General features: G+C 39.9%; 1 protein-coding gene across 3 annotated transcripts in view; it reads right to left on the reverse strand.

Moving 5' to 3' along the window:
- Positions 1–13,416, reverse strand: part of NGLY1 (N-glycanase 1) — a 71,388-nt gene that overhangs the window by 17,826 nt on the left and 40,146 nt on the right. For all 3 annotated transcript variants that reach the window (XM_051818511.2, XM_051818512.2, XM_070072877.1), the window contains 4 exons: positions 13,246–13,367; positions 11,784–11,929; positions 9,176–9,286; positions 3,633–3,797 (listed from right to left, as the gene is read on the reverse strand). In XM_051818511.2, coding sequence (XP_051674471.2) covers positions 3,633–3,797; positions 9,176–9,286; positions 11,784–11,929; positions 13,246–13,367 — 544 coding nt within the window. The remainder of the gene's footprint in view (positions 1–3,632; positions 3,798–9,175; positions 9,287–11,783; positions 11,930–13,245; positions 13,368–13,416) is intronic.

Below are 13,416 nucleotides of genomic sequence, written 5' to 3' on the forward strand. Positions count from 1 at the left end.
ATGGATTAAAGACCTAAATCTATGACCAGATACCATCAACTTATTAGAGAACATTGGGGGAACCTGCATGATACTGGCATAAGCAAAGAGTTCTTGAAAAAACCCCAGCGGCATAGGCAATCAAAACCAAAAATGACAAAATTTGACATCAATTTGAGAAGCTTCTGCACTGCAAAAGAAATATACTGCAAAGTTAAGAGGCCAGTGACAGAATGGGAGAAATTATTTACAAACAACGCAATTGATAAATGATTAATAACCAGAATATATAAAGAACTCAAGAAACTCAACAACAGCAAAACAAACAACCCAGTTAAGAATTGGGCATAGGACTTAAATAGGCATTTTTCAAAGCAGGAAATCCAAATGAACAACAGACACATGAAAAATGTTCAGGATCACTAGCCATTAGGGAAATGCAAAGCAAAACCATAATGAGGTTTCACCTTACCCCAGTTAGAATGGTTTTCATACAGAAATCAACAATCAACAAATGCTGGTGAAGATGTAGGGAAAAAAGTACCCTAATCCACTGTTGGTGGGAATGTAAACTGGTATAGCCACTGTGGAAGACAGTATGAAGTTACATCAGAAATCTGAATCTAGACCCACCATGTGACCCCGCCATCCTACACCTGGGAATTTACCCAAGGGAAATGAAATCAGTATCTGAAACAGTTATCTGTACCCCCTTGTTTACTGCAGCTCACTTCACAATAGCAAAATGTCCATCAGCTGAAGTCTGGACAAATTATGGGATATGTACACCATGGAATACTACAAAGTGTTAAAAAAATGAAATCCTGTCATTTGCAACAAAATGGATGAACCTGGAAAACATCATACTTAGTGAAATAAGCCAGTTTTAAAAGGACAAATACCATATGCTCTCCCTGACCTGTGATAACTAATAAAGTACCTAAAAGATAATCTCTGGAAGTGAAATTGACACTTTGAGATGCAATGACTTTGAACAGCCCTTGTCTCGTCTGTTGAGGAACAGTTTTTTTTTTTTTTTTCAATATTATCTGTTGTACTTGTTACTTAGTATAGTGTTCATCTTATGTATATAAAGGTAACTGAAAATAGATCTTATTAAAAATAAGAATGGGAATAGGAGAGGGAGGAGGAAGAAGGGTGACAGTGTGTATGGGAGGGCAGGTAGGGTAGGAAGAATCACTGTTACTAAAGTTGTATTTATGAAATGCATGAAGTTTGTATTCATTAAATGAAAGGTTTCTGGAAATAATACAACAAAGGCTTTTTTAGTTTCTCTACTGACTAAAAAATTTAGTTCCAAAAATTTTTAGGATTAACATTTTCTGTTTACTTAAAATTATTTGTTATTTTTATTTATCTGAAAGGCAGAGAGACATAGATTTCCCATTTACTGGTTCACTTCTCAAATGCCTGCCACAGCTGGGGGTAGGCCAGGATGAAGTCAGGAGTCCAGAACTTCATCTGGAAATTCCACGTAGGTGGCAGAGACCCACTACTTCAGCCACACAGGAAACTAACTGGATGTGGAGCCAGGAATCAAACCCAGGCACTCTATTATAGAGTATGTGGGTATCCCACACAGTTTTTTAACCACAGCACCAAATGCCCATCCCTCTATTTACTTTAGATGTTCTTTAGCAATACAGTTTCCTTTTTTTAAAACAAATATCCATTGCTAAAGGGGAAACTTTTTTCCTTTTGCATCTGGGACCCTAGAATGGCCTCCTGCAAATGATAAATTAAAAAAAATTTCATGATTTTCATGAGGGAAAATAGTGCAGGTTTGTTGCCTGTTTCATATTTTTAAACTTTAAGCAACTTACATGCCATCCCAGTGGAAGCACATCTATCCACAAAACGAAATTAAAACCTAAATAATATCCATGTTTTCAACTGACAACAGCTGTGAATTAAATTAGCTCTTTTTATTTGGCTTCATTTAGATTCACACTTGTAAACTGCACTTGCATCAGCAATTATTTTAATTATTTGTTGAATTCAGATCTTGTAATTCTATGGCTCAACTAACACTTCTGACTGCCTGCTATAAATGATGGGATAAATTAAAAAGCAAACATTAAATTTATTGATAACTCACTAGTTTTGGCCATATTCCTTTACTAGAGAAATGAGTTGCAACAATGGGCAAATTTAGCAAAAGTAGTTAGAACTGATATCAATAATGAGATGAGTTATTTTCCTTTCAAGCATTTTTCATTAATGTTTTCCTATACATTTACGTTTAATACTTTCAATGATTTAATTTTAAGCTCCCTAAAGGCAAGGGACAGTGTACATTCTTAATGTCCATTACCGAACCTATCACACTGATTTTTACCGGGCCCCTTAACCATACCACTTAACTATATAAATTATATTTCCAGTCTTAATGACTAAATATTGAGACACTAATCAACTGATATCTTAAAATTAGTTTGAAAAATATATTAGTAAATCACATCAGCAATCATTTATTGCCAATATCAAATGTATGCAAGCATATCCCAAGAAATAAAACAGCTGAATTATCCAAATTCCTATTTTCTCCACTGTATAGTTCTCATATGCAGAAAACAAAGTCAAATATTGTTTAAAAAATGCATTAAAATCTCATTTTGAAAGAAAGACCTGAACAGACATTTCTGAAAAGAGGATATCCAAAAGTTTAAAGAGAGGCACTCAGTTTCATTAGTCATCACCAAAATGCAAATTAAAATCACAATATACCATCCAGACCACTAAAATGAACAAGACAGGTAACACCAAGAGAAGACGAAGATGTAGAAAAATCTGATGTCCTGTTGGCCAGAGTGTAACTGGCACAATCACTTTGCAAAAATTGTTTGAGAATATTTATTAAAGCTGAACATAGTCATATTCTGTTACATACTCTGTTCACTTGTAGGTATATATTCAACAGAAATGCATAAATATATTCACTGAAAACATGCAGATAAACATTCACACACAATTTTTAACAGCCCAAATCTAGAAAAAAACCCAAATGGCCATCAACAGTGAAATGGATAAATGGTAGTACACTTACACAATGGAATATTAATACAGCCAAGAGAACAAATATACCATGCACACTGCAACACGCATGACTCTAACACAGTACAAATGAATCTATACACAAGGTAGTACATACTACACGATTTCATTTACATAAACACAGCAAACAGATGAAGGTAATACTTGTATGATGTTAGAAGCCAGGATAATGGCTGGTTTCAGGGGTGGGAGTCAGAGACTGGAGAGGAACTCATATTCGTTTCCTGGGTGCTGATGATGTATTTCTAATTCTAGTTAATAGTTAAAGTTGCTAAATTTTAAAAATCCATGCTGTACATGTAGAATTAATGTTTTTTCTATATATGTCACTAAAAATCAGACTGTGCTAAAATTCAGAGAAAAAATTATAAAAACTTCATTTTAAGATATTTTACTAACTCTTACATGGAATTATACTACGCCAATAAATTATTCACTTTCTTCAAATGTCTGTATTTTTAATTAATTACACTGAAAGTTAACTGAAATGTCACGGTTAATGCATTTTTCTGGGGACAGATCATAGCATATTATGCAAGAAAGTAAAAAGATTATAATGCTAGAAAAAATTAAAATACCTGTAGTCCCATTTCACCTCGGGCTACTCTCCAAGCCACTGACCCAGATACTCTTCCACCCAGTTCTCCAGCTTTAGGGGTTTTGGGAGATATAAATTCCACAAGTTCCACAATTATTCTCTGGAGAAGTTCTTTTCTTCTGTTTTCTGATAAAGACAGTTGCCTCTGTAATTCATATTTTGAAAAGTTAGGTTTAGGGGACTGAAGAGGTTCACATAAAAAAGAATAATCAATAGAGATTTGTATTTTAATAGATATTAAAGGAAGTAATTAATTTTATTTTCACAAATGTATTATTTGGAAAAGAAAAAGCATATTGTGCAAAACTTAAAATAACTTTACAGGGCTGGCGCTGAGGCGTAGTGGGCTAAGATTCCACCTGCAGAGCCAACATCCCAAATGGGCGCCAATTCTAGCCCTGGCTGCTCCTCTTCTGATACAGCTCTCTTTATGCCCTGGGAAAGCAGTAGAAGATGTCCCAAGTGCTTGGGGCCCCTGCACCCACCTTGGAGACCTGGAAGAAGCTCCTGGCTCCTGGCTTCAAATTGGTCCGGCTCTGGCCGTTGTGGCCACGTGGGGAGTGAACCAGTGGATGGAAGACCTTTCTCTCTGTCTCTCCCTTCCTTTCTCTCTAACTCTACCTCTTAAACAAATAAATAAAATCTTAAAAAAATTAGTAACTTTACAATTTTTATCTTGAGAAATCATTTAAGGACACCTATTTCCAACTCTCCATGACCCCAACTATCCTAGATTACAAATGGAGGTAGCACGTTCTCCTCCTGCCATGCTGGTCAGGCCAACTGTCCCACCAAGAAAAGCTGGAGATCTAAGATGGCTGAACAGGGTGCAGCCACACTTCAGCTGCTCTGGGATACAGAAAGAACAAAGGAAGAACGTATTTCCAGAGGTCTAACTGACAGAAATTTTTGGCAAAGAAGTGAAAAAACCAGACAGACACAGTGGGACAAGAGGCGAGCAGACAGACGCCAGTGCAGCCAGCTGTGTGGCGCAGCCGGCTAAAGGCTGCGAGCCGCCATTGTGTCATGACAAGGCAGAAGAACCTGCTGTGTGTCTGCTAGGGCACAGCTTTAGCTGGGAAGGATTCCACAGTCACCCACTTTTCTTCAGCCTCGGGAGCTGACTAGGGCCTGACCACTGCCAGGTGTGGCGCAGGGCAGCTGCCTTGCTTCTTTCCCCTCCATCACTCTAAGCACCATACTCTAAGCTGGGCAGTGCTCCTCTGTTCCGCTCCTACCGCCATGAGAATCAGTGTCGAGAGATGCCATCTTCTAAACAGAAATGAGAAGAGACTGCGGCAGCCCGCGTCACTGATGATTCCTAAGGGAGAACCTTGCAGACCACGCAGACTTTGAGTCCAGCCTCGAGTGCTAGCGGTGGGGTAGGGTGCCCATCTAACCCCGTGAAGCAAGAGCACACTGCCTGTTTCTGATCCCCTCCACAAGGTCTCCTGGCAAATAGCAGGGAGGGAGCGCCATCGTAACAGGGAAGTATAGGCTGCTACGGCTTCCCCTTTATGACTAAGGAATTTTATCTGTGGGATAAACCCATGGTCCCTGCGGATTGTGAGTCTGGCCTAGAGGGTTGGCATGGGGCTGGGCACCCACTTAAGCCTGTGAGGTGCTCTCCTCTTCTCTATATTACTGTGCCTGTACTCAAACTGCCAAGGCAGAATACTGACAGGCAGCTAGCACTGGCAATGCTGTGGCTCTCTCTGTGGAAGGAGCAGCCTTGTCGCGCTTGAGGGTGGATCCCTGCTCCATGTGACTGTGGGAGTTCTGACTGCATGGGAGGGCGTGGAGCTCTGAGTCTCTAGGCAATCACTGTGTCTGGGTTCAGAGGCTCAGCGTTTCCTGACTGCTTGGAGTGGTCACTGCTCATACTGAGGACCACACACATCCTCTGCATGGTTAATACGATTGAGTGGGTAAGCTGTGTACCCACCACCATGGGCTCGCCCTGGGCATCGATCACCTTGGCAGAAGGAGGCGGGCGAGGCAGGGATCACACCAGCTGACATGATCATACCACCTGCTGACAACAGAGGCAATCTACTATGCCCAACTTGGGTGGCACCCTGGCCTCCTGGACCACACTGAGAGCACTGAGTGGAGCTTCCTGACCCACCCAGCAGATGCCTTTGAATGTCCACTAAAGGAGCAGACACTCCACTAAGCCAGGGAGGCATATTTCAAACCTAAAAGCCATTGGAGGAAAAAACCAACAAGTGGTTCCACAAATGCCTAAAAATAAACATAGAAACACGAAAAACAAGAACAAGGAAGACAATACGACTCTTCCAAAGGAACACAGCAACAGAATGTGAAGAGGAGATCGGTGGAAAGGAATTCAAAAGATTAAGCATAAGATTACTGAAAAACAATGAGAAGCACATTTAGGAGGTAAAGAAATCTATACATGACATGGATAAAAATTTTCCTATGAGATAGAGGTTCTGGAGAGAAATCAAACTGAAATATTAGAAATGAAGAATTCAGGAACCGGCACTGTGGCATTGTGGGTAAAGCCACTGCCTGAAGTGCTGGCATCCTGTATGGGTATTGGTTTGAGACCCGGCTGCTCCACTTCCAATCCAGCTCTTTGCTAGGGCCTGGGAGCGCAGCAGAGGATAGCCCAAGGCCTTGGGCCCCTGCACCTGCGTGGGAGACCCAGAGGAAGCCCCTGGCTCCTGGCTTCGGATCTGCATAGCTCCGGCTATTGTGGCCAATAAGGGAGTGAACCAGCAGATGGAAGACCTCTCTCTCTCTCTCTGCACCTCTCCTCTCTCTGGAACTCTTTCAAATAAATAAATAAATCTTTAAAAAAAGAAATGAAAAATTCAATATGTTTAATAAAAGATATAGTTGGAAAGCTTTAACAACAGAGTTAGTGAGGCACAAGAAAGAACATCAAGCTAGAAGACAAATCTTTGGAAATATCTCAGATCAAAAAAAAAAAAAAAGAGAGAGAAAAACTGAAAAAATGTTAGAGACTTATGGAATACCATCAAATGACCTAACATATGTGTCCTGAAGGTGTGGAGAGAATTGATTAGAAGGTCTATTTGGTGAAATAATAGCAGAAAACTTTCCTAGTTTGGAAAAAGAAAGGGGCATCTAAATATACGAAGCACATAGAACTAAATCTGACCAGAAGAGATCCTCATCACAACACATTATAGTCAAACTTTTTTTTTTTCTTTTTTTTTTTGACAGAGTGTACAGTGAGAGAGAGAGACAGAGAGAAAGGTCTTCCTTTGCCGTTGGTTCACCCTCCAATGGCCGCCACGGCCGGCACACTGCGCTGATCCGAAGCAGGAGCCAGGTGCTTATCCTGGTCTCCCATGGGGTGCAGGGCCCAAGCACTTGGGCCATCCTCCACTGCACTCCCGGGCCACAGCAGAGAGCTGGCCTGGAAGAGGGGCAACCGGGACAGAATCTGGCGCCCAGACCGGGACTAGAACCCGGTGTGCCGGCGCCGCAAGGTGGAGGATTAGCCTAGTGAGCCGCGGTGCTGGCCAATAGTCAAACTTTTAACACTGAAACATAAAGAAAAGATTCTATGATGTGCATCAGAGAAATACAAGATTACCTTCAGAAGATCTCCAACTAGGCTGATAACTGATTTCTCATCAGCAACCCTACAGTCTAGGAGAGAACTGAGAAGCATAATCTAAGTCCTAAAACAAAACAAACAGAAAACCCTGTCAACCCAGAGTACTCGACTCTTTGAAGCTCTCATTTACAAAGGAAGGTGAAATAAAGACGTTCCATAACAAACAGATACTGAAAACATTTGTCAACACTTGTCTAGTCTTACAAATGCTTAGGATGTGCCACAAACAGAAACACAGTCAACACTATGAAAGAATATGCAGGCAGAAAATCTCTCAATAAAGTACAAAGGAAATTCAAAACAAACAATAGGAATATTAATTATTTATTAATTCTCCAAATAAAAGATACAGACTGAATGGATTAAAAAAAAGACTAATTTCATTTTTTTCTCAAGCTATTCAAAACAATTAAAAGGGAGAGAATCATCCCAAACTCCTATGAAGTCAGCATCACCTTAATTCCAAAACTTGAAAAAGATACAACAAAGAAAGAAAACTGCAGACAAATATCACTGATGAATGTAGATGCAAAGATCCTCAACAAAATACTAGCTGATAGAATTCAACACATCAGAAAGATCATTCACCTGGACTAAGTGATATTTATTCCTGGTATGCAGGGATGATAATCATCAACATACATGAATCAATAAAGATGATACATCACATTAACAAACTGAAGGATAAAACCATATGATTATCTCAATAGATACAGAGAAAGCATTTGATAAAATACAACACTTTATGATGAACACCTTAAGCAAATTGGGTACAGAAGGAACATTCCTTAAACAGTCAGGGCGATATACGACAAATCCACAGCTAGCATCACGTTGAATGTGGAAAAGCTAGAAGCATTTCCACTAAGATCTGTAACAAGACAAGGAAGCCCACTTTCACCACTGCCATCAATAATAGTTTTAGAAGCTTTAGCCAGAGCCATTAAGCAAGAAAAAGAAATCAAAGGTATACAAATTGGAAAGGAGAAAGTCAAATTACCTAAATTTTCTGGATGGGATCTCAGAAGAGTTTATGCTGGAAGAAAGAACAAATTCACGACAGACTGAAACCTTACCTTGAACCTCAACTACTAATTGGACTAAGGTGGTCTGCCTTATGTTAACTGCCTGTCAAAAGGAAAACTAGTTTTGTTTTAAGATTTTATTTATTTGAGAGGTAGAGTTACAGTGAGAGGAAGAGACAGAGAGAGAGAGGTCTTCCATCTGCTGGTTCACTCCCCAGATGGCCACAATGGCCAGGAGCCAGAAGCCTCTTCCGGGTCTCCCACGCAGGTGCAGGGGCCCAAGGACTTGGGCCATCCTCCACTGCCTTCCCAGGCCACAGCTGAGAGTGGGATCAGAAGAGGAGCAGCCGGGACTAGAACCGGTGCCCATATGGGATGCCGGCACCACAGGCAGAGGACCAATCCACTGCACCATGGCACTGGCCCTGGAAAACTAGTTTTTAATTATGAAAAAAGTCTACATGGATAGTAAAATTTTCCATCTTGGACATCTAGTTCCTCTTCTCAGAAGTCACCCTTGTTAATAAATTCCTGTATCTTGATACAGAAATTTCCATACATGGACAGGTGTATGTGCATACATATGTACATATATATTAAAGACTTTAATAAACAACATTTTTATGTTGAGTAACATTATATTCAAATTTTGTTTCACTGAAATTTGAGAAGAGTTTTGACAATTTAATCTAGAAATCCATAATATTTAAAAAGAATCCTCAAAATTTTCAATAAACAAAAAAGAACACTTAACATCTTAATATATTCTCACTTATAAATAATGCTACAATTAAGTCTGTCAATGGGATGAAAACTATATATTCTTAATTACTTAAGAAATGTCAAATGTCCTAGCACAAATGACAACTATCCATCATATACCTGCTTATTAAGGCCATTGATAGTTTCTCGAAGTAAGTCTTCTTTAATCTTATTTCTTCTGGAGATTACCTCTGCATGTTTACAAGAATATCGCCAAGTGACATCGACTACCTGAAACAAATTACATATACAAATATTTAATAAGATTATAGGCATCAATCATTATTTGTTAAATAGCAGGAATGTATATAATTTTAAACACAACTTAAAAAATGCTGTTTTGCTTAAAATTTTAAAACTTGTGAAAGAGAATATGATATTTATTCATTTATTTATTAATCCATTTGAGAGGCAGAAAGGCAAATAGAGAGTGGATGAGTGTGAGCTCCAATCCACTGATTCATTTCCCAAATGCCTGAGACGGCCTGGGACCAGGAGCTAAAGCAGGGAGCTAGGAACTCAATCCACATCTCCTGCGGGGGTGGTAGAGAACAAGTTCTGTGAGCCGCCCAGAGTTCACATTACCAGGAAGATGGAGTCAGAAGTTAGAGATGGCTATTGAACTCACACGATCCACTATGGGATGCCAGCATCTTAACTGTTAGGTCAAGTGCCTGCCACCGAGAATACACTTTATATTCATTTTCCAACAGGTGCCCTTTCGAGAAACAATATGTTTTAAAACAAGAAATTTTCAAAATACTAGGTTAACTTATATACAAAACTTATTCCAGATAAAATTCAACAGACAAAAACTTCACCTGCTTTTTATTGTATTAAATTTGAATTACAGGGCTGTCACTATGGTGTAGATGCTGGTGTCCCACATGGGTGCCAGTTCATGTCTCAGCTGCTCCTCTTCCAATTCAGCTCTCTGCTATGGCCTGGGAAAGCAGTGGAAGTGCACCCGCATGGGAGACCCAGAAGAAGCACCTGGATTTTGGCTTCAGATTGGTCCAGCTCCAGCTACTGCGGCTCTTTGGGGAGTGAACCAGTGGATGGAAAACCTTCCTTTCTCCCTTTCTCTCTCTCTCTCTCTCTCCCTCTCTCTGTCTATAAGTCTGCCTCTCAAATAAATAAGTGAAATCTTAAAAACAAAAACAAAAACTAAGTTTTGACCAAGGTACAAAGATAATTCAAGGAATAAAGGATCTTTTCAACAAATGCTGTTATAATAATTCATTACTCATATGTCGAAAATTATCTTCAATCCATACCTTGTACCATATAAAAAATGAACTCAAAATGGAACACAGACCTAAATAGATAAAAGTTCTAAAAGAAAACTTAGGACAAAATCAGTGTTGCCATGGGCTAGGCAAATCTCCATACAACATCAAAAAGTATAATCTATAAAAGAACAGACTGACGAATTGAATTCATTGGTATTTTCTTCAAAAGTCATTCATAAAGTACATGAAAAGATAAACAATAGAGGGAGAAAAATTTTCGCAAAGCACAATTTTGATAAAGGACTGAACAAATTTTGGGGGGGGGGCAAGAATTTAGTGTAATGGAAAATCACTGCTTGGGCTGCCTGAATTCCACACTGGAGCACCTGCATTTGGGTACTGGCTCCACTCATGATCCCAGGAATGCACCCTGGGATGAAGCAGGTAACACTTCAGGCATGTGGAGTTTTTGCAGCCCACTTTGGATTCCTGAGTTGAGCTCCTGGCTCTTGGCTTCAGCCTGGCTGCTGTGGCATTTGGAAAGTGAACCAAAGGATGACAGCTGGCTGTCTCTCAAATAATAAAGAAATTAACGAAAAAGCAGTTTAAGAAGCTTCTTAAAAAGTTATACAGGGGTTGATAGTGTGGTGCAGTGTGTGAAGTCACTGCTTGCATCCCATGTTGCAGCATAGATTTTAGTCCCAGCTGTTTCTCTTTCAATGCAGCTAAAGCACATGGGGAAGTAGCAGAAGATGGCCCAAGTATTTGGGACCTTGCCACCCATGTCAGGGACAGGTTGGAGTTCCAGGTTCCTGGCTCCAGCCTGGCTGTTGTGGTCATCTGGGGGATGAACAAAAAATGTTAAGAAAGATTTATTTAATTGAAAGGCAGAGTGACAGAGAGGGAGAAACAGAGAGATCTTACATCGCTGGTTCACTCTCCAGATGGTTGCAATAGCTGGGCCTGGACCAGACAGAAGACAGGAGCCAGGAACTTCTTCCAGGTCTCCCACGTGAGTGTTAGGGGCCTAAGGACTTGAGCCATCCTCTGCTGCTTTCCCCAGACCATTAGCAGGGAGCCAGATTGGAAGTGGAGCAGCCTGGACTCAAACTGGTGCCCACATGGGATGCTGGCACTGCAGGTGGCAGCTTTATTTGCTTTGCCACAATGCTGGCCTCAAATAAATACATCTTAAAAAAAAGTTATACACTTCAGGATGATACAGTCATTCTACTCCTAAGCATGATACAGACAGAGAAAAGTGTATGCCCATATGATTTGTGTGCCTGAATGTTCATAACACTCAGCACAGAACCAGAAACTAACTATAGTACATCCATACAACACAATACTGACTGCAGTGACAATTTCACAGGTGCACACAAATGACAAGACTTAAATTATACACTTTAAATTTATACAGCATATTATAGGTAAATACAATAAAACTGTCAACATTATATTTATTCTTAGAAGAAAATTTTCTTTTGCCCTACCTCGTCTTTAGAAAATGCTAGTACATAGGACAGCTTCTTGCCCCAGCCTACTTCATACAGGAGTGGCTTGTCACAGACATCTTCACATGCGTCACAGTGCAGCCACCGCTGCTGCGAGCCGGAATAGACTTCAGTCCAGACATGGTCTACTCCAGCCAGGGAGAAGAGAACAATGGAAAAAGGAGGTAAAAGTGAAGTTTACAGAACCAGAATGCTCTTCACTAACTACAATAATCCCTAATATCAGAATCACACAATAAGGTAATGTGTAGCACTCTAAATTTTAGTTAATATGAGCATTTTTTGGCATATAGATTAGAATACTTGTATTAACTTCTCTATCTCTTCAAAATGTCCCAAAACACTTTTGGAATAATCTTTAATGCAAGTTGGTTTTAGCCTTAATTAACTCCAAAGGAGAACCTATTTATTAACACTGCCAAAATCATCAGGCTCAGCCTAGCAACACTGGGACATCCACACCACTTCTGAAACATCAGTCTCTCTCTCTTCAGACTTTTAGATCTAGACCCAGTAGGTCTAACTGGATCTCTGGTTATTGGTGCTGTATATTTTATTTTTAAGAGAGCAGTAACTATTAACTGAAGATTTTATTTGAGTCTAAAAAAACCAACAGAAACATAGATAAAATTCTAACAACAAAGAAAACAACTTTTTAACATGCAGACAAACATGAACTATTTCTAAATAAGACAGCACTGGGGCCAGAACTGTGGCACAGCAGGTGAAGCCGCCACCTTGGCATCCCATATGGCCACCGGTTCTAGTTCTGGCTGCTCCACTTCTGATTCAGCTCTCTACTGTGGCCTAGGAAAGCAGTGAAAGATGGCCCAAGTTCTTGGGCCCTGCACCTGTGTGGGAGGCCTGCAAGAGGCTCCAGGCTCCTGGCTTCAGATTGGCACAGCTCTGGCCATTGTGACCATTGAGGGAGCAAACCAGTGGATGGAAGATCTTTCTCTTCCTCTGTCTTTGCCTCTCTATAACTCTGCCTTTCAAATAAATGAATCTTGAAAAAAAAAAAATGTCACAGGCTATTACTACATTATTTTTGAATAGTGCAATTTAAGTTCACTAAATCTTCTGTAGAAATTCCTAAAAAAAGAAAATCCCTATAGCACATTATTATACATGTTCTTATCTATACAGAAGCAGCATTACTATAAATATCATGGTAAAGTGCTAATAAATGGATTTCAACCTTTTGTGCACTAAAATAAAAATCTTCAAGCTCAATTTTCCATGAACATTTTGAAGGATCTTCATATTACAAAACTTCTAATTCTTTCAAAAAACCTGTGAGGCTGATATTGTTACTGAGGAAAATGGAAGCTGAGACTGACAAGGGTGGAAAGTGACAGACAAAATGATAGGCTCATAGGATAAATCTAAACCGGTCAGGCTACAAAGCCCTACAACTCTCTGCTCAGAGCAGGTTCTGTACCTGTATAATCCCAAACATAGCGAGCTTCAAACCCTAAAGCTCGGCAACACAGTGTGAAACAATTGGCCCACTCGCCACATCGTCCAGATCTTGTTTCCAGAAGCTTTTCAGGGTTATTATACCTGTTTAAAAGGAAAAAGGGAGCTTTAATTTATTATCAAAATCAAGATT

This window comes from Oryctolagus cuniculus, chromosome 4 (assembly GCF_964237555.1).
Source record: "Oryctolagus cuniculus chromosome 4, mOryCun1.1, whole genome shotgun sequence".
In the NCBI taxonomy this organism is placed as follows: Eukaryota; Metazoa; Chordata; class Mammalia; order Lagomorpha; family Leporidae; genus Oryctolagus; species Oryctolagus cuniculus.